Source organism: Megascapheus bottae, chromosome 12 (assembly GCF_031878675.1).
Source record: "Megascapheus bottae isolate mThoBot1 chromosome 12, mThoBot2.hap1, whole genome shotgun sequence".
In the NCBI taxonomy this organism is placed as follows: Eukaryota; Metazoa; Chordata; class Mammalia; order Rodentia; family Geomyidae; genus Megascapheus; species Megascapheus bottae.
Genome location: NC_143520.1, coordinates 4,664,703 through 4,690,012, shown reverse-complemented (window position 1 = coordinate 4,690,012; position 25,310 = coordinate 4,664,703). Strand labels below are relative to the sequence as shown.

Here is a 25,310-nt window from a genome sequence, read left to right as displayed (position 1 = left end):
CAAACTGTCATAGTATTATTTAAAATTTTACCCAATATAGTTCTCTAGTAAAGTTGCAAGATAATTAACTTTGTATCAACAGGTTTCCTTACTGTTGTACTTTATGCTGTGCTATCATCTGTTCTCAGAATGGACACCATGAAATACATTCTGTAGAATTAAGAGGTAAACATTGAATAAACAGTGTTTACCTTGTTTCAATTAAAGTTCCCATAAGGAAATGAAATCTAACAACAGAAAATACAGATTGACCATAAGACTGACAGTTTCAGAGTTATAGAGTTCACATAGTATGTATGTAGAAGACTCCAAGATCTAACCAGGTAGAGAATGACTGTAATAATAACCCTTCAAACCTGAGACTCCTAGAAAATATGAAATAAGAGCAAACAAAAGATACTGTGTATTTCAGACAAGCAGACCATCTTTCACACAGATTTAAGATACTACAATTTAAGAAAGGAGAGATTGGGTTAAACAACAAAGACATTTTCAAAAAATGACCAAGAATCAATCTTAAAAAATTATGTCTCAACAGCATTTCACAGTGTGATGGTCAAGACTATCTGAGCTTTCCTGAAAGCAACTACAAATAGCAGACTGGTTTTAAAATCCTCTGTTTAAAGTTGATGATAATAGGGCCGGGAGTTTGGCTTAATGGTAGAGTGCTTGCCTAGCATGAATGAAGACCGGGGTTTGATTCCTTGGTACCACATACATAGAAAAAGCCAGAAATGGTGCTGTGGCTCAAGGGACAGAGTTCTAGCCTTGAGAAAGCCCAAGAACAGTGCTCAGGCCTTGAGCTCAACGCCAAGGACTGGCAAAAAAAAAAAAAAAGTTGATGACTATCTGAAACAATTTCAGATGCTAGAATGAAAGGAAGTACTCAAATAAAGGGAGACTGTAAGACTGCAGTTTTAAAGCAGAATAACCTAACTGCCTAAAGTGAAATATCTTCAACAAGATAAATGATAGCAGAAGATGACAACGATGAGTGCATACAAATATAAAATTATAGTTGAATAAATAAATAAGGGAAAAGGGGCAACTCCTTCTTATAGAAGAAAGTCATTTGCTATATTAAGAGTAGGAGTAGGAAAATTTTAAAGATCACCATTAGGCAAGAACCATAGTAAGCGTTGCTTAAGTAAAATTCAAAGGAAGCTGCTAAGAATCAGTAAGTGAAAGATGGAGGATAAAGATTTGCACAGTAATAAAGTTTCTCCATAGTAATAAAATATCTCCATATGAGTTATTAACAAAAGGACATAGCTTCTGTGAAGACATCAGGCAGATACTATCTTAATCCAGTGCTCGAATTAATATCTACAAAACTAAGACAAAGCAATATGATGCACTTAGAACGTCTTTTCTATGGTACTCTTGGAAAAAATGCCTACCCTCATTCTAATCAAAAGAAAGAGGCAGATTAACTATTTTTTTTTTTTACCGAAGGATGGAAGGATGGCAAAGTAAATGACCAAAGAACTGTAAAATACTCAGAGAGGCAGGGAGGTAACAGAGGCTGAAGAGAATGTAATTAATTCATCCTAAATGATGAAAACAAAACAAAACAAAAGACATGTTTGATGATTTCTGATCAGTTCATCTGCTTCTTCACTTCTGGTTACATCTAAGTAAGGTTGGTATTTCAGTTTAAATTACTCCTTATTTGGACATGATAGACTAAATAGGACTCTTAACATTAACAGAGTGAGACCAAAGAAGGATATTCTGAGGACAGGATCACAGAGGCTCAATAGCCGTGTGCATCTGCTCATATAAAATGATGTCTACCAAATGAACTCCAGGAAATGGAATCAAGAGGGTTTTTTTGGTTGTTATTTTGCTTTTTGTTTTCTCCTGTTACTGCTTGTGATTTCTGTACTTATTGTCTTGAATGTAAGTTTATCTATTTAGGGAAGGGTAAAGGAGAGCACAGAAATAGTGGGACAAGTCTGGCACGGTAGCTCATGCCTGTAATCTTAGCTATTCAGGAGGCTGAGATATGAGGATCACTGTTCAAAGCCAGCCCGGGCAATAAAGACTGTGAAACTCTAATCTCCAACTAACCACTAGAAAACCAGAAGTGGTGCTACTGCTCAAGAGGTAGGGGGGTATCTTTGAGCTGAAGAGTTCAGAGACAGTGCCCAGGCCCAGAGGTCAAGTCCCATGACTGAAAAAAAAAGGAAGTTCCTGTGCCTCATCCTTGCAATCCTAGCTACACTGGAAGCTGAGATCTGAGGATCATGTTTCAAAGCCAGTTCAGGCAAGAAAAGTCTGCAAGACTCTAATTCACCAGCAAAAGAGCTAGACTGAAAATATGAATCAAGTGATAAAGCACTAAACATGGGCAAAAAGCCAAGAGCACAAGGTATATATAGAAGGGAGGAGGGTAATAAAAGGAAACGAAGAACTAGGTATAGCTAGTTGCCTTCTCTACAAAAATTCCGAAGTATACAAGTCAGTTACATAAATCTTTAGTACTAGAAGTAAAAAACAAAATGAATATTTCAATATAAACATCAGGAAAACTAAGCATAGCTATTCATAGACATTTAGACAGTATTCAAATAAATATTTGCCAAGAATATTTTCATTTTTGGTTAATTCCAAAATCTTTTAGCATTATAAATGCTATAATCCACTAAATATTTTTTTTAATTAGCTGTAGCTTTTAAGCAACACATTATAACTACCACTAGTGATCACTTGTTAGAAACAGGAGATTAAATTATAAATGAGCTTCAATACCTGAGGCTGAGCTCTGACTGCCGCTGGATGAGGAATCGCTCTCTTCACTGGAAGACTCTGAACTGCTCTCACTGCTATCAGAATCAGAGTCAGAGGAGTCTGACTCTGAAGAAGATGAGGCAGAGGAGGAAGAGGTCAGGGGGGATTTATTTTGCTCAACATCTGGTTTCTGTGCCACGATGACCTTGGGTGTATTTTTGAGATGCTCACGTAATTCATCCCTAATTGGAAATACATTCTGTTAAGTTATGCCTCAAAAAACGATTGAGTTAATTTTGAAAAATGAAAATGAATTTTTGAAAATAATCCTTACGTTAAACCTCCAAGCCCTATAGAAGTGAAGAAGTTGATGGCAAACCGTGTGTTTCTTGGATTGTCTCGGGGTAATAATCCTTCAAAGAAAGGTTGTAGGGTTCTGAAAAGGAAAAGAAATAGAAACAAAGAAACATCAAGATAAAGATGAAATGGCTTTCAAAAGTCTTTTAGATATTAAATTAGTAAGTGAAATTTAATTAACTAAGTAGTATAGGTTAGGTCACAAACAAGGTAAATGAAAGAAATAGCATCAAGTAACAACTTACTAAACTCAATTGCCATAATTACACAATAGAGGTTTCTGACTTTTGATATATGTATATACCAACACACACAATTCAGACAAATGCATACATATGAATGTATATAGACACATATGTATGCATATATTTATATGCATACACACATGTATATTTTATGTGTACATAAACAGTTTTTGTAAAACTTCCTTTGTCTCTATATACACATATGTGCATATACTTCACTTTAAGACTGAGGGAAATGTCTACAACCAAAACGAAAACATGTTTAATGATGAACTTACTCATCCTTTAGTCTTGCATTAAGTTTAGGAAGACCCATATATTCACACAGCTCCTGGAAAAATATTTTGACAAAAATTCTACTTGATGATGTAGTAGTTTCTTCACTCAGTTTTATACACTCAAGAACCTGAAAATTAAAGTTTAAAAAAAAAGACAACTTTACCTTTGTTTTCAGAAAGTAGGATGACGTGACCATAAGTATCTATTAACACTTATTTTCATCTTCACCCAGAATTATCTCTGAATATCATTTCTGATATTTATTACTAAGCAAAGATAAGACTACTCTAGACTTTTTTCAAATTTTAAACTGTAACAGAAATACATTTCATTCTTGAGTAATTGATTTTTTATAGCAGGGATGAATTCTTGCCTTGAGTATGTAACACTGAGGTACACACACTTACCATACACACTAAAAGTAAAGAAAGAATAAAAGTATACTCTGAAAACGAAGACTGTATCTTAAAAAGAAGCTCATTAAAAATATTTTGGGACAGATAAAGTAACTGTTTTTAGCGTTCAATGTTACCACTGGAACCTATTTTTTTAGTCAACTCTTAGTTAACTGTCTAAAGCAAAACTCATTTTCTGGAACAGAAGAAAAAAAAAGTTAAAAGATTAATATAATTAAGATGCTGGGTTGGTTTACAAATACCCGTAAAACATAATTGGACATACATAAGATTTAATGTATTACAAAAATCATCCCACGATTACAAGATGAATGGTTACCTTCTTGTGTTATTAGTTTATGGTACTCTACAATTTTATTCTCTTTCCTCTTGGGTTGACTCCCGCCCTCCCTTTCTTCCTTTCTAAATTCCTTTGATTGCCTAGTACTTCTCTCATGACTAGATACATAGGTTGTAGCTAAATAATGGTGGTTGAATGATTAGTACTTATATAATAAATAGCAGCTTAATGAATATAAGTCAAATTCTAGTCCATCATACATTTCTCCATCAAGAATGTATTTCCTTGCTATAACACTAACGTTAGTTACTACATCATGAGTACATCATGCGATGTGTACTCATCATCAATGTACACATAAAAGCACATATCCTTCTAGTACATTTTTCTTGAGTTCTAACAAGAGGAACTACGGAAAGTCGGGAAACAGGCAGAAATTCTGAGACATTTGTCACTAGAGGGCAACTTGTGCTTCTCCTTTATGACAAATGGCACAGATCTATGTTCAAAGAGAGATGAAAATATCTAACATTTCTGCTGAGAACAGTCTCAGTCATCACTATTAATCACCACTCTGGTTTCAAGTGTGGTACATTTCTTATTCTTGCTATTATCATTTACCTTTTAAATCAGAGGCTACCAAAAGATAATCTCAAAGATAGCAGTTAAGAAAAGTATACTGCAAATATCATTTTAGTTCACATTTCATAACAGGATTAGCATCGCTAGTGTATAATAGACACTTGAGAATAACAGGAGTTAGGAAAGAAGAATATTGACGCAACTACTTACACTCCATGGAAGTGAATCTGTGTATAATAAGTGAGCAAACATCTTGGCAACATTTCTCAATTTGTTTGTCTCCAAGCGATGGATAGTGTCATACTGTTCTTTGAATATACTTTCAAAGGATTCCATGTATTCTTTTTTTAGCATACAAAATCGCTAATAAAAAAATTGATGTCAGTATCAATTAAAATTGAATTTCAATAGTTATGACCATATTCATCTAATTTAATTAAATCTAAAATAAACATTTTATACTTCCAAAAATGCATCGTTACTATTATTCTGTTACAAGATACGAGCTCAAAGTTAATATGTATGATTTCTATCTACCTGGATTTATAAATGAAAACAAAATTAGATATGTGGATTGACCCTAGATTCCTGCATTTGTCTAGGGTATATACTTCTATCTTTTAAGTAAAATCTAAATTAAAAAAAAAATATTTAGGCTTAGGAGCACAGTTCAAGTGGTAGAACACCTATCTAGCAGTGCCAGGGACTAAATTCAAGTACCACACAGTAAAACAAGGCCAAGTTTTACTTATATTGCCTATTTTTTATTGACTGTTTTGAGATTTCTTGAAAGAATATTTACTTGTGCTATGTTAAACTATTACAAAGCATAAAGAATTTTAAGAAAATCTAGAAGACTGACCCGTGAAGACACTGCCAACATACAGTAAGAAGTAGGAAATCTACAGTAAGGAGGGACAATTCACTTTCATCAGAGCTATGTTGCTAATAGTAGACTAGGGCAAACCATGAAGCAGAATCATTAACTCCTTATATTCATGCCAAGATTCCGTTAGGGCTTCTGTTGAATTCTAACCCTGGCTGAAACTCACCCCAGCTAATAAACCAAAAAATTTCTCATATGTCCTTTGTTGAGCACAACAATCAAGTATCATATTGCAGAGTTCTTTCTGTTTAGAAAAAAAAAATCACAGTAATTATTTAAAACACAACAATCCCTATAAGAACATTGTCTGGCTTATAAAGTCTAAGGCTATTTATATAGCAATGATGAAATTTTAAATTCATATTAATATAAATTATTTCTTTAAAAACCCTGGCACATGCAACAGGTATGTCAGTAGAGACTAAATATATTGTATCCTAGAAGGACTCTAACAATTTAGTTTTACACTTTCCAAATATAATATACTTAGCAAATATAGTCAAATAGCAAATATGAATCTTTGCAAAGACATAAGTGACCATAACAACTTAAATTGTAATTTAAAAGACCCTACTTACAGTTAAAAAGGAACAAATGTAAAAAAACGAATAAAAAATGTATCTGATTCCATTTCAATAAACATCAATTTATATGATCATATGCTCACAGCTCTTGAGCCTTTGTGATCCTCTCCTAAGAATATCTTCCTTCATTCTATGTGAATGTGTAGTCCTGTTTACCATGTCCAAATGTAATTTTTTTGTCTTTTACCTTCCAGTGTATTTACTTGTAGATTTATAGGCACATTTTAATTACTACAAATGAGGGAAAACATGCAACCTATGCTTCTTTGGATCTTGCTTACTTCACTTAATATAATTTTTTCCAAGTCTTTCCATTTCCTTATAAATGGGGCAATGTCATCCTTTGTGATGGAAACATAAAGTTCCAGAAATAGAAAGAGGTTTTTGGTTTTTTTTCTTTTTGTGTTTTTTTCTTTGTCCCTTTGTCACCTTTTTTTTTTGATTTCTGAACTTTTTGTCTTGTATGTAAGCTCTCTGTTTTGGGAGGGTAAGGGGGACCGGAGAAATGGTTGGACAAAAGGGTGAACTAATGCAGCAATAATACTCACTATACACTATATTGAAAATGAACTATACAACTTGTGGGGAAGGAAAAAATGGGGAGAAAACAAGGGAAGAAGTGGCACTGTTCAAAAAGAAATGTACATTACCTGACTTATGTAACTGTAACACCTCTGTACATCACTTTTAGAATAAAAAAATTAAAAAGAAAGATATCTATGACTAAATTTTCTATTCTCAAAATGAACTTTATCTAATGACAGATCTATATACATATAATCATTTTCTAATTGCTGATACCTTAGGCAATTAGCTATTTAAGTGCCTTAAAAACCTCTATTTAACTAGAGAGTTTTAAGTAATACTACCAATTAACTCCTAACATAATCCTGATGAACTATATATTGATTACCATGACTTCATAGGCAAGCAATATAGTGAATGGAGACCAAATACAAATGTCATAACTTCATTCTTGGACCACCACTACATATGGGTAAAATGCCTTATTCTCATATTCTATAAGACATTTGTTATAATAACCAAATGTATTGGCTTTCTCTAAATAGAAAGCACTCCTATAAAAATAAAATGCATATTTTTTTCAGTTAATTTTTATCTGTGCATCTTTATATGGACCTTTTGTCATAGTAAAACAGGTATAACCTAAAATATAAATATTAAAAAAGAAACAAGTTAATAAGCATTTACTATGTTCATCTATGTAAATAATATTAAGAGATCTGAAAAAAGAAACAAGTTAATAAGCATTTACTATGTTCATCTACGTAAATAATATTAAGAGATCTGATGGAAGCCTGCCCAATAGGAGATCAGCAGGGAGTCTAAAAAGCAGATAACTGATACTCTAAAACTGTGCAGTCCAGCATGGTATCAACTAGGCATATATGGCTATTTGCATTACTGAAATTTTATTTACGTCACATTAGCCATATCTCAAGCAGTCAAAATCCTCACATGCCTAGTGGTTACTATACTAGTCAGGGTAGAATAAAAATATTCTATCCTGGCACAAAGTTAATAGCGACAAAGAAACAGCTTAAACAGAGGTCTCACTCAGAGCACAATAGTAATGTCATCATATTGCTAACATTTTTTTTAAAGAAAACCTCAGTCGCAAGTTAACTCAATTAAATAAAGTATTTATAAATGTATCAGTTCTGAAAAAATAAGCTTTGTCAAAATTCCATATGGCACTAAAAACTTTAAATGAGGCTTTTCTAAATTCCACTATATTGACTTGATTTATTAAAATTCACTTTCAACTTCTAACACTATGTTGTACAATATAGCAGTTAATTAGATTTTAAACAATAAAACATGGTAAAGTGCCAATAGCATTACTAACAGCACTACTCAAAAAACAAATTAATTTCTTCCCTAGATTAAATACAATTATGAGTTATTCCCTATGGCTTATACTAATGAAATATTTTAATATTTCAATTAAACATTAGAGCAATTTAGTAGTCTACTGAGCACACAAAAACTAAAGTACTTAAAAGTGCTCTCAAAATATGCTGAGGTTAAGTTCTAGAACCACTATCCTCTGGATTGATGTTTATAATGACTTAACTGTATTATACAAATAATGTAAACAAGACCATACATTAATTAGAAAATTTTATAAACTTGGTGTTGAGTATAATTGTAAAGGTTAATTTATTACTACATATTTCCTCCAAAGATGACATATCAATTGCCCCCAAAATACAAACACAGGAACATTGTAATTAGCATGCCATCAAAAGAATTTTTTAAAATTTGAAGACATTTTTTCCTCAAAATTCTATAGCACAGCATTTTAGGAATGGATCTATATTACAGAATAAGGATTTGGAAGTGTTTCCCCCAAAGTGCCAGGCAGTACACATTGTAAGGGTTAGATATAATATAATGTTTGTTAAAATTACTCATTCTGCTACCATGATGTGAAAACAGTCATGGGCTTAGGGATATAGTTCCAATTAGTGGTATTACTATAATAAAATTTTATTTCTATACAACAAGCAGTAGGCCTAGGTCACAGTCTGCTAACAGACCATGATTACTGACTTAAGGCAAAGAAATTATGTCATGAAAAAAATTACATCTAATAGTAACTTAGCTCAGAGGAACAAGAACTAAAAACTGAACAGCTTATTCGAGTTGATACATTCACTCTAGTATCCATGTAGAATCTACCATATGGAAAGCAAAGTAAAAGGAAAACAAAGCCTTGGCTCAGTTTCTATGACCTAAAAATCTAGAGGCAGAGAATAATAAATTCAAGACAAGTAGTAAAAAATACAAGACAGGGAGCATGGCTAGTGATGGTGTGCTTGCCTAACATGCATGAAGGCCTGTATTCAATTCCTGGGTACCACATACACAGAAAAAGCCAGAAGTGGTGCTGTGTCTCAAGTGGTAGAGCTAGACTTGAGAAAGCTCAAGGACAGTGTCCGGGGCCAGAGTTCAAGCCCCACAATGGGCAAAAAATTAGAAAATAAAATAAAATAAATACAGGACAATTTATTTACCAATTTGGTCTTTATTATCAATACTTTAAAGATTGAGGTACAGTGATTTGTAAGTCCCATGGGACAAAGGAAAGGCCCTATATGTACTTTATGGATCACTAAATCACTGAGTTTGCAAAGTCTGATACACAAAATATGCTGAACTAATGAATGAAAAACAAATTCTTCTATATTCAACTAGAGCAATGTAACAGCATATACTATTCTCTTAATTTCTACAGCAAAATAATTCTTTAATACATAAAGGGCTTGGTCAGGTAATTTACAGAAGGACATATTTCCTACTATGGCACAGTTAATTTATAGGCAGGGATTCTATGTAAAATGTGATGTTCTCAAGGCTATTTTTCAAGTCAAGCAAATAATTTAATTCAGTGGAACAAGTGGTAGATATGAAACACCCTCAAGAAACCTAAACCTTGAACTGGTATTGCAATTCATAAAAGCTAAGTACTAACTGACTTAAACATTTTTACAAACAATATATACATTGTACTTAAAACATTAACATACTGTTTGACTTTCAGGAAACTCCATTTTCAGCAATTTGTGGGCACATTCTTCAAAATCTAAACTATGGAGAAATAAGATAGAGATAATAAGTTAAAAGGTTACAGTAATGAACTATGGTCTCTTTAACTTAACATATAAAACTATTTTATACCTTTACTACTGTTTTGAATAATCTTTTTATTGGAAGTACATGTGTTTTTTAACTGCAAATATAAACCAAACACAGCTCTTAATTCCACAAAGAATGAAAAATGAATGCATAATACAACATGGATAAATTTGGAATTAGGGTAAGCAAAAGTCATACAAAAAAAGGATGTGGCTACTCAGGATACTGAGATCTGAAGATCATGATCTAAAGTCAGTACAGGTTAAATAGTTCTTGGGAATTTTGATTAATCAGAAAAAAAGCTGGACTGCTGGGAGCCAGTAGCTCATGCTTGTAATACTAGCTACTCAAGAGATTGAAATCTGAGAATTGAGGTTCAAAGCCAACCAGGGTACGAAAGTCCATGAGACTCTTACCTGCAATTAAACACCAGAAAACAGGAAGTGGCTCATAGTGGTAGAGTATAATCCTTGAGCTGAAATGCTCAGAGACAGTGTCCAGGCCCAGAGTTCAAGCCCCAGCACTGATCCTTTCCCCCACACCCCCAAAAAAGAGAAGAAAAAAGAAAGAGAAAAAAAAAATATACTGCCAGGGTGACTCAACTGGTGGAGTGCCAGACCTAAGTGAAAAGGCTAGGCAAGAGCTTGAGGCTCTGAGTTCAAGCTCTGGTACAGGTATATATATATAAAATAATCCAACATTTTAAGATCTTTTCATGTGGAAAGCAAAGAAATAAATTAAACCTAAAACTTTCTGTTCTGCTTTTAATATTCCTCTATTTGAAGATGAATCTAAGGCCAAAGTTTGTAGACTGACTAAAAACATGATGACTCCTACTTATGATCATTATTAGTATTGCATCACACTAAGTGGAAATATCCAAAGCCAAGTAAAAAAAGAGAATTCTTCCTTCAGTATACAATGTAAACACTGTTCCTACTAAATCAATAGCTGTTTTGTATACAAAATAAAAAGATGCATTAAGCATTTAATATTCTCAAATAAATCTTTAAAATGGAACTCCTATCTTCAAAACAAGTAGGTTTTATATTCATGACATTGTCTTCCTTGAGCTTATTGCAAAGGATTCTTACAATTTTCCTAAATCTAATTCTCAATTTATATTCATTTGCCTCTACATAAGAAGTCAGTTTCCCGAAGTCATCACAGTCATGCTTCTCTACTACACCAGAACGAGAAACCAAATTTTTCAGACATATGCTCAACACTACATTTTTATCATGAAAGAACTATGTTCGTTTTTAATATTATTTTCTGGATTTTATTAGCAGTATTTAACTCTGAGAAATGACATAGCTCAAATGTCTAATATGACACTATTACACTTTTAGCCAATTAAGACCATTCACCATTAAAGAACAAACTGGTATGTACCTACAAGCTTTGGTAAAGAAAAAGGTAAGATCTCTGAGATGGTGTCCAAATCGTGTCAAATTTGGGGTTCTCAGATTTTTATTGCTATTGTAGAGGTGAGATACAGCAGGGTTACCTTTACATCTATCAGGTGGAAAGCACATTTCTTGTCTTTTGGTTAATATCAGCTGTTCCCTCATTCTTTTATCCCCTCCTTGCCACGTCTGCCCATGAATTGCTTAGTTCATTTTCATCAATGCCCAGTCAGCCTTTAGGCAGGAAAAAAGAAAGAAAAGGAAAGGAAAATAGGACCAACTAAGGTATGGTGTCTTACCTTGACTGAATAGCAAGATATATTGTTCGACGAAATGAGACTAGATTAATTTCTGTTTTGTCATGAATAGTCATTTTTTGTCCTGAAAGAAATAAAAAAATAACTTATGAAACTACAAAAGCAATCTTGAAGAAATAACAATGTATCCCTGCAAATCTTTCCACAAATCTATTTAGAATCTTTCAGAACTTAATAGCAACCTTTTCTACTGTAATATATTGGCATTTATGGTTACAAGTAATTACTTTAAATATTTTTGCTTTATCATTTTCTTAGCTCCAAGCTCAGAACTAGGACAGAATAACCAGTTTTGTTTGTATGTCATCTGCTCATTAGAAAAGACTAAACTCTTGTTCGTTTGATAAAATATTACTTTCAGAACAATAAACAACATTTTGGTAATTTAGAAGAGCTACAATTTACAGGCAGAAATTCAGCTTAAGAGAAAGCTAGATTATATTTATATTTTGACAAATATTTATACTCTCGGGGCCAGGAGCATAGCCTAGTGGTAGAGCGCTCACCTAACATAACATGTACGAAGCCCTGGGTTCAATTCCTCGGTACCACATACACAGAAAAAGCCAAAAGTGGCACTATGGCTTAAGTGGCAGAGCGCTAGCCTTGAGCAAAAATTGTCCAAGGACATTTTTCTGTGTAATAACATAATCAACACTGAAGAAGAATATCAGGCCTGCTTCTGTATAAGTATAGTGTTTGGCCTCCCCACTCTATTTTGCCAAAAAGAAATTATCGGTCACATTCTTACCAGGATTAAATAAATCACATGCACTTCACATGAACAAATTTTGTACACTTTCTAACATTATCAAAGGCATAAGCTGTCAAATTAAAAAATGAATTTCCATATTAATACTTCTTGGGGCCTATGTTCATAATATAGGTGCTAGAGTGCCTGATAGTATGTGTGAAGCACTGGGTTTAATGCCCAGCACAACAAGCAACAACAGAAAGCTTACTCTTGGAATGAACAGAATTTTTTTATGTGACAGGCTTTATTTTATGATGTTTAACCCACTAGATACCACAGAGGTTCCTTCCCACACCCTCCCAGCAGACTGAGAACACGGCGTTAAGATTACTGCTTTGGAAATTTAATTCCAGAGTATTGATATTATTATCTAAATTAGAATATTGATGTTATTATCAGAATTTGATTTTACCTTCTTCATCTTCTTCTCCTTCTTCCTCCTCTTCTTCTTCTTCCTCCTCACTACTCCCAGCATCTTGGTCTGTATTTGAATCACTGTCTCCTTCATCAAGTATTTCTGTGAGGCAAAGTACATTTTAGGAAAAAAATTAATGAGCAAGATACATGTATTTCATTCTGGCAATCCATGTTCTCATAGAAAACCAGTGTTATAAGTGTCATAACAATTTACCTGACAACACGAATAACCACACAAGTCTTGCTTGTGTTGATACAGGTGGCAAGAAAGCACTAAACTGATTTCACCGAAGAGCCATGCGTATCATTCTGCCAGATTAAAGTGGCCATGAAACAAGATGCATAAAGAAAAAGTAGATAAGTGTTTCTGAATGAGATGAACACTGGAAAAAAAAAAAACATTCCTAGGAACTAGTATATAAAAGAAAGTATTACGGCATCATTGGAAAGAGAGTAGTCTACGTTGCAATTCCATACCAATACATATAAGATCAGAATTTAAGGTAATTTAAAGAAACAGTATTGATATGTTCACTGAAATACATACTTGTTCAACAGACTATTACAATCAAGTTAAAGATTTTTCTTAATACTCTTTTGAGACGTATCATGGGAGGATGAATGAAGGTGAATAGTAGTGAATCTGGTCAAGTATTTTACTGCATATATGGAAACAAGAAAAAAACTTGTTGGAATTGTTCTAACAAGGAGATGGTGGGACAAGGCTCAATGACAAGAGGGAATGGGCTTGTCAGAATACACTGTATGCTTATGTAGAAGTAGCACAATAAAATCACACTTGTAAAACTAATATATGCTAATACAGAATCTTAAGGGGTTAGGAATGTGGCCTAGAGTACTTGCCTAGCATGCATGAAGCCCTGGGTTCAATTCCTCACTAGCACATAAAAAGAAAAACCTTGAAGTGGCACTGTGGTACTGTGTGCTAGCCTTGAGAAAAGAAGCTCAGGGACAGTGTCCAGGCTAAGTTCAAGCCCCAAGACTAGCCAAAAAAAAAAAAGAAGAAGAAGAAAAAAAAGTGTGGCTTCTGTGAAGTTATTTCTTCTCTCTGCATCTGTTTCTCCTCTTCTTATGGTTTATCTCATGTTGTTACTGTAATGACGTTGGTATTTGGTATATTGTATACACATTCATTTATTTGAAATAGGGATGGAAAGAGGAAAATCAAGATGATTGGGAGGGGAAGGAGGTGAGAAAGTGGGAGAAAAACATGGGAAAGGGTATCAATGTTCAAGAAGTAATGTACCCACTACCCGACGAATGTAACGAATTCTTCTATATATCACCTTGACAATAAAAAACAATTTAAAAAAGTGGCAATAGTAATGGCATTTGCAGGAAGTGGATGAATCTAGAGTGAATCATGTTGAGTGAGACGTCAAGATCTAAGGAACAAAAGGTCCATGGTATCCTTAATATGTGGCTATTAAATCCAAAGAGTACAAGAGCGAGGACTCAATATTTGCATGCCCAATGCTATGGACATGGTAATGGAAATATAAACACAACTATATAGACATAAAAACCTATGGCTCTACAGACATAATGTTTTATTTTATAAAACCCTTAGACTAATTTTGAATAAGTTCTAACAACTAAGTCCCAGTGACTGTATATATAGATTCCCTTCTTGAACACTTGTTTGTTAAACTTGTCATTTGAAATATGATATAAAAATGTTAATAAATTCTTTAATAAAAAAATAAAATAAAAAAGTGGCAATAGAATCACTTTATTGAATTATTACTTCTTAAAATACGACTCATTTATTATTATTATTTATTTGTTTATTTATTTGCCAGTCCTAGGGCTTGAACTCAGGGCCTGTGCATTGTCCTTGAGCTTTCTCAAGGCTAGCACTCTACCACTTCAACCACAGCACCACTTCCAGCTTTTGTGTACATGGTATAGAGGATTCAAATCCAAGGCTTCCTGCCTGCTAGGCAAGTTCTCTACCAATAGGTCACACTTCAGGCCCAGTACAACTCATTTAGAAATGAATAAAACTACAGATTTACACACAACTATGTAAAACCATTTATTATGTTAATAGTAAACACATGACAGAAACTAAAATTTTATTTACTTAACAGTGCTGCTAGGCTGATAAGATTTTTGCAAACCCAGGCAAAATTTATATATTTAGTAAGCTAATACAATTAAGATCAAATTTTAGCCAGACACTGGTAGCTCACGCCTATAAGCCTAGCTACTCAGGAGGTTAAGATGTGAGAATCACGAGTTTGAAGCCAGCCTGGTCAAGAAAGTGTGAGATTCTTATCTTTCCAATAACCACCAGAAAGTCAGAAGTGGCACTGTAGAGCACTACTAGCCACAGCAAAAAAAATCAGGGACAATGCCCATGCCATGAATTCAAGCCCCATGACAAAAAAAATCAGGGACAATGCCCATGCCATGAATTCAAGCCCCATGACAAAAAAAATCAGGGACAATGCCCATGCCATGAATTCAAGCCCCATGACAAAAAAAATCAGGGACAATGCCCATGCCGTGAATTCAAGCCCCATGACAAAAAAAGATTAAATTTTAGAGTCAACTCATTTTTAGAAAACTTCTAATTTCATTATAAAGATAAATTGGTATATAACCAGAACCATGTATTTAATTTTAATTGAGAACTTAATACTATGAAAAAACATAATTTTAAAGTTGTCGAGTTAACATTATGTTCTTACCTGATATATAAATCTCAAGAATATTTCTAATAAATTCAGCTTCTAGAAATAACCTCCAGTGTCTAGTTTATAATGTAACACAGCTTAGACAGATTTTCAAAAAGAAACTACTTAGTATTCAATAGTAAGAAGGCAGACTCTCCTGCTGTTTTTCCAAATGCTATAAAATCTAAAACACAAGTACACCTGGGTCACTCCAAGGTGCTAATTACTAAAGCTGTGATGACTTCCTGCTGTGGCCATTTTTTCATGCCACTTCTAGAAGAACATTTTACTAAGGAATGAAGGTCAAATAAATTGTCTAATAGTTTACATCATCCTCTTTTCCTTTCCACTTTAGAATCTACTTACTGAAATCACTTAGGCAATGCCAAATGGATTTCATTTAAATGAATAAAGTAGTGGTTTCAAAGAATAGTCTAAGAGTCTGAGGGGGATGTCGAGACCTCCATGGTCTGTGAAGTCAATCGTTTTCATAATCATACCAAGGCATTTTTTAATCTGTATGTCTGCTCTGCTGAAGGCTATGAGGGTCCAGGTCAATTTAGCTTGAAACTGCTTTAGTCCCAGAATAAATTAAGGAAATAAACTGTACAAATAGTCAATGCATTCTTCATTGCATACATGAAGTAGAAAAAAATTTTCTCGATGAACATGTAGAACATTAATTTTCTTAAATCTTAGTACTTGAGTAGAAACTGTTATCATAATCTAAGTGATAACATATATAGTTTGGGTACATATCACTTCTGTTAAAGATAGTGTAGAGCAACAATAGTTCCCTCAAGATAGGCAATGATATGACTTTTGGAGTTATTTCATTTTAGTTGGAAAGAAATGGCCACCTACCATATAGTATGACGCTAAATGAAAGGACCTCCAGGTTACAGAAACAAAAGCCATATAACAAGTGATTGCTGTCCTTAATGTACTATGTTATCTCTCATCTTTTTTGCTGTCCCTTGGTTTTCTCATATTGTTACAGTATTTTACCTTGCTATCTGATACATTGTATATATGCTTATTGGGACCAAGAAATGAGAAAGGGTATCAATGTTTGTGAAGTAATGCACCATCTATCTGGTGAATATAATGTAACCCTTCTATTAATTACAATAAAAATATTTGAAAAAAAAAAGAAATAGCCACTTATAGCTATTTGATATCTGGCAGGGTTTTGCACAAATATAAACAGAGTAAGACTGTCATTACCGGGTAAACAACTAATAGTAATTGCTATCATGGTAACAGTAAAGTTTTCAAAGAAAGTATTACTTTAGGAAACCTACGTATATCTATATAAGCTTGATAACTAACTTCCTAAACTTGGACTCTTCTAAAGAGGGAGTAACTAACAAATGTGATTCTCTGGTAATATACTAACATGTTAAAATGAGAATGATAATATTTATGTCTTGGTATTTAGAATACGCATGTAACTCAGTGAATCAGTATTCTCCAAATGACCAGTGCAACATGTAACAAAACACATGGTTTAATGACCCACTGACAGTGACATCCTAATGGATTTTAATTTAACAGGGTTTGAAATTTCATCTATAGTAATTTAGATTTCCAACTGAAATGATTCTTTAAGAAACTATTATCTGCTTAATATTAGCATAGTATTAAGGAAGATTCTTAAGTGAAAAGGCTATCAAAATACTCCTCCCTTTTCCTAATTACTTATTTATGTGAGACTAGACAAGGAACTAAAACATACTGAATGTAGAACCTGGAATATGGAGCTTTTTGCTTTAGGCCAGGAGGTATTAAACTTATATAATACATGTACAATTGTATTCATTAAATTGCTTTGTTCTATGAACTATTTTCATAAAAACATAGTTTGTTACATACTAGTTGTATTTTGAAACAACTTAACACATAGTTTCATATTCTTTATTTGATTTCCAACACAGTACATATCAGTATATACAACACACAAAGAAGAGCTCGTTGGAATCCATAGTAATTTTCAAAAATGTTAAGGGATCTTGAGACAAGAATTCAAGAATGTAGGGAAATGATACGTTCCAGGTACTGGCTAACTGCCTAAACACTAATGAAATGGATAGGGGATTCTCAAGATTAAAATAGAAGGAAGTCTTATCAAGTACAGTAAATTAAAAAATGCCATTTAGCCCTTTTTAGGAAAGATGTTGGGGAAAAAAAACTTGTTAAGAAAAAGGAAAAAGGATTATAGGCTCGTGCCTGTAATCCTCGCTACTCTGGAGGCTGAGATCTGAGGATCAAGATTCAAAACCAGCCCAAGCACAGAAGGACCTGAGACTCTTATCTCCAACTAACTTCTAGGAAATGGGAAGTGGGGCTTGGCTCCAGGGTAGGGTGGTAGCTTAGAGTTGAAGAACTCTGGGACAACACCCAGGCCCAGGAGTAGAGTGGTAGCCTTGAGCTGAAGAGCTGAGGGACAACACCCAGGCGGAGTTTAAGCCCAATGACCCAGAAGAGAAAGAAAGGAAGGAAAGGAAAGGGAAAGGAAAAGGAAAGGAAAGGGGAAAGGAAAGGAAAAAGGAAAGGAAAGGAAGGAGGGAGGGAGGCAAAAGGGTTTAAGGAGTTCTAAGAGGGGCGGGGAGTTTGGCCTAGTGGTTAAAGTGCTTGCCTAGCATGCATGAAGACCCGGGTTCGATTCCTCGGTACCACATACATAGATAAAAACCGGAAGTGGTGCTGAGGCTCAAGTGGTAGAGCTCTATCCTTGAGAAAGTCCAAGGACAGTGCTCAGCCCCTGAGCTCAAGCCCAGGACTGGCAAAAAAAAAAAAAAAAAAAAAAAAGGAGTTCTAAGAAAGAGGGAGGGAGGGAGGGAAGGAGGGAAGGAGGGAGGGAGGGAGGGAGGGAGGGAGGCAAAAGGGTTTAAGGAGTTCTAAAAAAGAAAGGAGAGAAAAAGGGTTTAAGGAGTTCTAAGAAAGAAAGAAGGGAGAGTGGGAGAGAGAGAAAGAGGGGGAGAGAGAGGGGGGGATAGAGGCAGGGGGAGGGAGGGAGGGGGGGAGGCAAAACCGTTTAAGGAGTTCTCCGTATTTAAAAACTGAAGTGTAACAGACCAAAGCAATTCTAGTCAATGACAATGAAAGCAGCCAAGAAATCAGCAATGGAAAAGAAATGAGCTGCCAAGAAATCAGTAATGAGAAACTTGTTTATTATACCAGATTTTTAGGATACTATGTAGAAACAGAAGTTCTTACACATTTGCTTTCTACTTTTAAGTATGACTAGTGTAGGAGGCCAAGACAATTCTATGACTCTCTTCTCATGGAAACATCCAGAGCAATATGTACTTTTGGGGGAAAAAATCACCATTCAGCTGGCCATGGTGGCTCATACCTGTAACCCTAGCTACTCAGGAGGCTCAGATCTGAGGATCAAGGTTCAAAGACAGCCTGGACACAAAAGGATCTGAGATTCTTACCTCCAATTAATCACTAGAAAATGGGAAGTGGGGCTTGCCTCAAGGAAGGGATGGTAGCCTTGAGCTGAAGAGCTCAGGGAAAGTGCCCAGCCTGAGTTCAAGCCCCATGACCCTCAAAAAATAAATAAATTAAATAAATCACCATTCAAAGAAAATAAATCTATGGGGCCGGGAGTTTGGTCTAGTGATAGACTGCTTGCCTCGCATGCACAAAGACCCAGGTTTGATTCCTTGGTAGCACATACATGGAACAAAGCCAGAAGTGGTGCTGAGGCTCAAGTGGTAGAGCTCTAGCCTTGAGGAAGTTCAAGGAGAGTACTTAGGCCCTGAGCTCAAGCCCAGGACTGGCAAAAAAAAAAAAAAAAAAAAAAAAGAAAGAAAGAAAGAAAGAAAAATAAATCTGAAAAATGACTATATAAATACATATGGACATATGTATTTAGGAGAAAAATAATAATGCAAATGTGAAAATCCTAAGAGTAATGTTAACAAGAACAATATTTAACCTATAGAACTACAAAGCATGCACAAATTATTTTATTTATCCTTCCATAAACTAACATTACTCTTACAACATTGAACAAGGCACTTGTTTAGTTATAATGTTAAACACAAAACACAAACTTACATTTGTGCAATTACTGTTTACAATTCATTAATGAGGCAGTAGTGATGCAGTAGCACCATCATACCATTTTGCATTTAGATCACTGGTAACCTATGAACATTCTGTAAGAAAGGTAAGACTTAAGGTTGCAAAATTTACAGGGGAAGAGAGAGACAACGATTGAGGTAAATAATTCAAGATTAAGTAATACTGTGGGCAAACATCACAAAGAAAAATAATACATGGGGAAATCATAAAGGGTGAGCAGCTTCCTAAAAGTAGATTTCACTTCGTAAGGATCAGTGATCTATAAATATCCTTTCTTACATAACGACTTGAATTTCTTCAAACTAAATGAAATAAGTATTGTGTGAAATTTTACATACCTTTCTTAATAGCTTTGTACTTCTCTTCATTCTCCATAAAGTTAGGATCCATCTTGAAAACATCTTAAAAAATAAAAGTTAAGTACTGAATTTCTGTGTTTACTTCTGTTGCCATCCCACTTTCCCCTTGCGTCCCTCACACTTACTAAGAACATCTTCTGGATTATAGTCATCCTCCAAAGGAAGCATGTGGGTGAACTGATCATCTTCCTCAACTAGGTCAAGTCCTTCCAGAATGACGGGGTGGTCCTTGAAGCCATCCTTCCGTACAGCAAACATCACTTCAATCATATACTGAACTCTTTTGTCAATTTCAGATTCATGTAGAATGTTTCTAAGTCGTTCAAAAATAGCTAATATTGGACAAATAAAAATAAGTAACAAATGGTTTTAATGTTCAAGTAAAAGTACAGAAGAATATAAACACTACAGATCTCTACTTACCATTGATGCCTCTTGGTGACACCTGTGTTAATTTGAGTCCACATTCCTTAAGAAAACCAATGGCTACTTCAACGCTATCATCTGTTGGCCTTTCTAGGAGCAAAGTGAGCATCTCTAAGCACAGAACTTCATGTGCCTTAAAGAGAATGCAAACAAAGGGAAGAGGATAACATTTCAGCATGGAAAAAAGAATACATGCTTTTATATATATCATCCTGCTATTTATAACATTACAAATTTGTAAAAGTAAATTTTCTTACAATGTTAATACTGCACATATAATTCATCTATATGACTCACATATCTATTAGTAATATATGGATAAGTATTCTGAAAGCTTAACTTACTTGCTGAATACAACTATTTGAATTAATTCCAGAAGAAATAATCTTCTTAGATATGATGTACAGAAAATTCCAGATAAACTATTAGTTAAATACCACACAATTATTATTGTTATTGTATTTTTCAAACATGGTCTTGCTATCTGTAGATCTGGAACTCAACACTTTGTGTGAGCCACAATGCTGGGTTCATGCACTGACTTTTAATAGTTATTCTCATATTCATCATGTAAGAAACAGCAAGTTCTTTATATAATCCACCTTTATCATTCTGTAAGTAACTACGTTAAATAGCAAATAGTCCTTAAGTTACAGGACTCTAATTTTCAATGTTTTAGGGTCTACAATAACACTTGAAGTATTACCTCTTTTTCATTTAAGCTACACTATCTACAAGAGTACTAATAAGCAATGCCACATACAGTGAGAATACAATTCTCACTGTTTTCAAAAGGAAATAATCTGCAAAGACTGTTAAAGACACCATCCATCCAACCATACATCTTTATAAATCAGTTGTCTAATAGAAATTGGAGAAAGGGCTGGGAGTGTAGCCAGAAGAGCATTTGCCTAGTACGCACGAAGCCCTGGGTTTGATTCCTTGGTATCATGTACACAGAAAAAGCCAGAAGTGGTGCTGTGGCTCAAGTGGTAGAGCTCTAGTCTTGAAAAAGCCCAAAGATAGTGCTCAGGCCCTGAGTTCAAGTCCTGGGACTGGGGACTGGGAGGAAAAAAAAAAAAGAACAACTGGAAGAAGTGAGAATTTGAACTCAGAAAAATAGCCTCTTCATACTGTATACAGTGTCAAAAATATCCTGCTGAGTTATTTGCTTTTTGAGGAGTAGGGGAAGATGCTAAGTAGACATATTATTAGTGACAAGAAAAATGCTATCACTGGGTAGGTACAAAATACTTAACATTCTATCTGCTGTGTGGCACTGCTAAAAAAACAAAAAACAAAAGCCCAAACCCAAAAAACTCCAAGGTAAGTGTATCACACATTTGAAATTAGAGACAGATATCAGCAATTTTAGACCTGGGAAAGTATATTCGATGGTCTTATATAACAAATTGCCATCATAATAAAGTTTGACTATGAGAGCTCATACTAGACAGAATTTCCGGTGGTTAAGAATTAAAGTATTGTTTAATATTAGAGAAATAAGAGTAGGTTTGACTTTAATGTTCTTGATGACACACAGATATTAGAGAAATAAGAGTAGGTTTAACTTTAATGTTCTTGATGACACACAGATATTGCATTACAATGTTAGTACAAGCTGGCCATTGTGGTACGTGTCTGTAAAACGTAGCATTCCAAAGCAGAGGAGGGAGGATCTTGTGTTTGAGCCCAGTCTGTATTACATAGAAAGTTCAAGGTCAGTGACCTACATAATAATGCTATTTCAAAAAAACAAGGGCTAGGGCCAGGAGTTTGGCCTAGTGGTAGAATGCTTGCCTAGCATGCACAAAGTCCCAGGTTTGATTCCTCAATACATAGAAAAAAAAAACCGAAGTGGTGCTGAGGCTCAAGTGGTAGAGCTCTAACCTTGAGAAAGTCCAAGGAGAGTGCTCAAGCCCTGAGTTCAAGCCCAGGACTGGCAAAAAAAAAAAAAAAAAAAAAAAAATCAAGAGCTAATACCCGGTATGACTGATATACTTCCCTGGGTTAGATCCCCAGCACTGGAAAAAATAATATACATATAATAAAAGCCTAAACCATCAAGTCATGCATGAATACAAAATAAAGACCAAACTTAAAATTATTTACAAGTACAAGGCCAGGAGTTTGGCCTAGTGGTAGAGTGCTTGCCTAGCATGCACGAAGACCCAGGTTCGATTCCTCGGGACCACATACATAGAAAAAAGCTGGAAGTGGTGCTGAAGCTCAAGTGGTAGAGCTCTAACCTTGAGAAAGTCCAAGGACAGTGCTCGGGCCCCAAGCTCAAGCCCAGGACTGGTAAAAAAAAAAAATTATTTACAAGTAAAACATTTAAACCTATTTAACTTACTGTTTTACGCATAGCTAAGTATTAGTAGAGAACAGTCTGAAACAGACTACTAGGTATTTATTAGGTTGCCATGAACACTAAGCATAGAGAAATGAGTACAGAAAATGTATTACTTTTAAAATAGGACAACTTTAGGGATGGAGGACTGTCTTAAGTGGTAGAGTGCCTGGCTGACAAGTGGAAGGAAGGTCCTGAGTTCAAATCCCCGTAATGCCAAAATAAATAAGGATTGAATTTTATTCTTTTGTTGTTGTTGCTGGTAACACTAAAGTGTTGCGGGGGCCATGAACCTGAGCTCTTTTGGCTCAATGCTAAAGCTAGTGCTTGAAGTCACATCTTCATTTCTGGTTTTCTGGTGGATAAATGGAGGTTAAAAGTCTCACAGACTTTCCTGCCTGGCGTGGCTCTGAACCATGATCCTCAGATCTCAGCCTCCTGAGTAGGTAGAAATATCTACCAATACCTAGCAATTTTGTTTTTTAAACAAGTACTTTTTGGTCAAAGAACTATATGTAATATTAAGTTAAATTAATCTCAGGAAATATTTAAAAGGCACTTCAGTTCTGTTTATATATTAAATAATATATATTTCTTATAGTTTTAAAATTAAAGTATCATCCAAAATATAGAACTTAAAACTATAAATCTGAACAAAACTAAAGAAATCTAAATAATACTGCATCAATCCCATGCGACTAGATGGGACTAAATTTTGAAAATCACTTACCACGTTTTGGTTAATAAGATGTGCCACAAATTTTGAAGCAGTAAGGCAAAGTTGCTGAAAAGTAAAAACAAAGTGAATCCATATATCAAAACCAACTTTTATGTATCTGTCTTAAAAATGGACTCAAAAAATGCAAGAATAATTTTATATGAAAGTAATACATAGGAAACAATGTTATTACTCGCTAAGCAGTTATACAAGTCTAGTACAGTCATCATTTTTCTGAGTACATGTGAGGGAAACCTTAATAATACCAAAACAATATTGATGAAGTACAGAATTTTTAAAATACTCTTGTAGAAACTAGCAATGCTTACTTTTGTTGATACTGGTCTATTAGTTTAGCCCTAAGTGATGACCTACGTATAAGCTGTTCATAAATACCTTATCATTTCTTCGATAGCCTTTTCGAAAATTAAGAATCAGCCTCTTGAGGATTAATTCTCCAATCTGAGGAAATTTTGAGTTGATAATTGCCACTAATGCCGCATAAACATGGGTGAAGATTGGAGAAGCACTTTGTGCTTGCAAAACCGATCTGGACAGCAGACCTCTGGGTATAAAATATGAAGTACTTAGTTAGGGAAAAAATATTTAGAAAACAGAAATATTATTTCTTTGTAAATACTCAGAAAACTGAGCTAGAAATATTGTTCAAGTGGTAAAGAACCTGCCTGACCAGCTCAGGCTCTAAGTTCAAACCCCAAAACCACCAAAAAGATTCGGATATCTGCTAGACTATGTAGTAAGATTTTGCCTCAACAGAATAAAATAAACATATTATTAAGACAAATTAAAATTCAACTTTACCTTTCTCAGAAGAGTCTTATTAATTATATATACATTTTATTTTAAAAAAGAAAGCTTCATGAGGAAACAAAACTTCAATTTGTGCCATTATAAGAAGAGAATGAAAATACTAGGTACTGGTTTTTTACATCTATAAGTCTAGCTACTTAGGAGGCTAAAAACTGGAGTATTATAGACTCTTATCACCAATGAATTCACGAAAAGCTAGAAGTGGAGGCATGGTTCAAGTGGTAGAATGCCAGCTGTGAGCCAAACCTCTAAGCAAGAGCAGGAGAACCTAAATATAACAACACAGAAGAAGAAAGAAACAAAATGGAACAGAAAAGGTATACACTAATCAAAGTGGTGTATACCTGTAATATCAGCACTCAAGAGGGAGAATCAGGAAGACCTTGAGGTCAAATCCAACCTGGACTACACCAGGAGACTGTTGCAGAAATCAAACAGATAAAATGAGAATGAGCTATTGTTACCATTTGTTCTCAATGGTACCTTATCCGAAAAATGAAGGAAGAAAGGGCTCAAATGACAAGAGTACTGGCCCAGCAATCACATAGCTATGAAGGTTCAAACCCTAGTACTACCAAAAAAAAAGGAAGAAAAAATTAAAAACCAAGTCATTTTCTTGTGCTTTCCTAAATTTCATTAATTATATTTTCTATTCTCTCGCTTTCATTCATTAAATAGGCTATACTGAAAAGCTTAGCAAATGTCATACTCAATAGTAAAAGGCTAAAAGCTTTTTCCTATCAAGACCAAAACAAGGATGCTTACTTCCACTGACTTCTAGTCAATGTTCTACTAGACATCTCAGCCAGAGAAATAGGCAAGAGAGGGCTGGGAGCATACCCTAGTGGTAGAGTGCTTGCCTAGCATGTACGGATTCGATTCCTCAGTACCACATACACAGAAA

General features: G+C 34.5%; 1 protein-coding gene across 2 annotated transcripts in view; it reads right to left on the bottom strand.

The window, feature by feature from the left end:
* The window catches only part of Cwc22 (CWC22 spliceosome associated protein), a 51,893-nt gene that overhangs the window by 2,712 nt on the left and 23,871 nt on the right, over positions 1–25,310 (bottom strand). For both annotated transcript variants that reach the window (XM_090342528.1, XM_090342529.1), the window contains exons 7-19: positions 23,972–24,140; positions 23,588–23,641; positions 20,505–20,640; positions 20,207–20,413; positions 20,061–20,123; positions 12,918–13,022; positions 11,734–11,815; positions 9,917–9,977; positions 5,945–6,022; positions 5,103–5,255; positions 3,614–3,741; positions 3,068–3,169; positions 2,755–2,975 (exon numbers count right to left, since the gene is read on the bottom strand). In XM_090342528.1, coding sequence (XP_090198654.1) covers positions 2,755–2,975; positions 3,068–3,169; positions 3,614–3,741; positions 5,103–5,255; positions 5,945–6,022; positions 9,917–9,977; positions 11,734–11,815; positions 12,918–13,022; positions 20,061–20,123; positions 20,207–20,413; positions 20,505–20,640; positions 23,588–23,641; positions 23,972–24,140 — 1,559 coding nt within the window. The remainder of the gene's footprint in view (positions 1–2,754; positions 2,976–3,067; positions 3,170–3,613; positions 3,742–5,102; positions 5,256–5,944; positions 6,023–9,916; positions 9,978–11,733; positions 11,816–12,917; positions 13,023–20,060; positions 20,124–20,206; positions 20,414–20,504; positions 20,641–23,587; positions 23,642–23,971; positions 24,141–25,310) is intronic.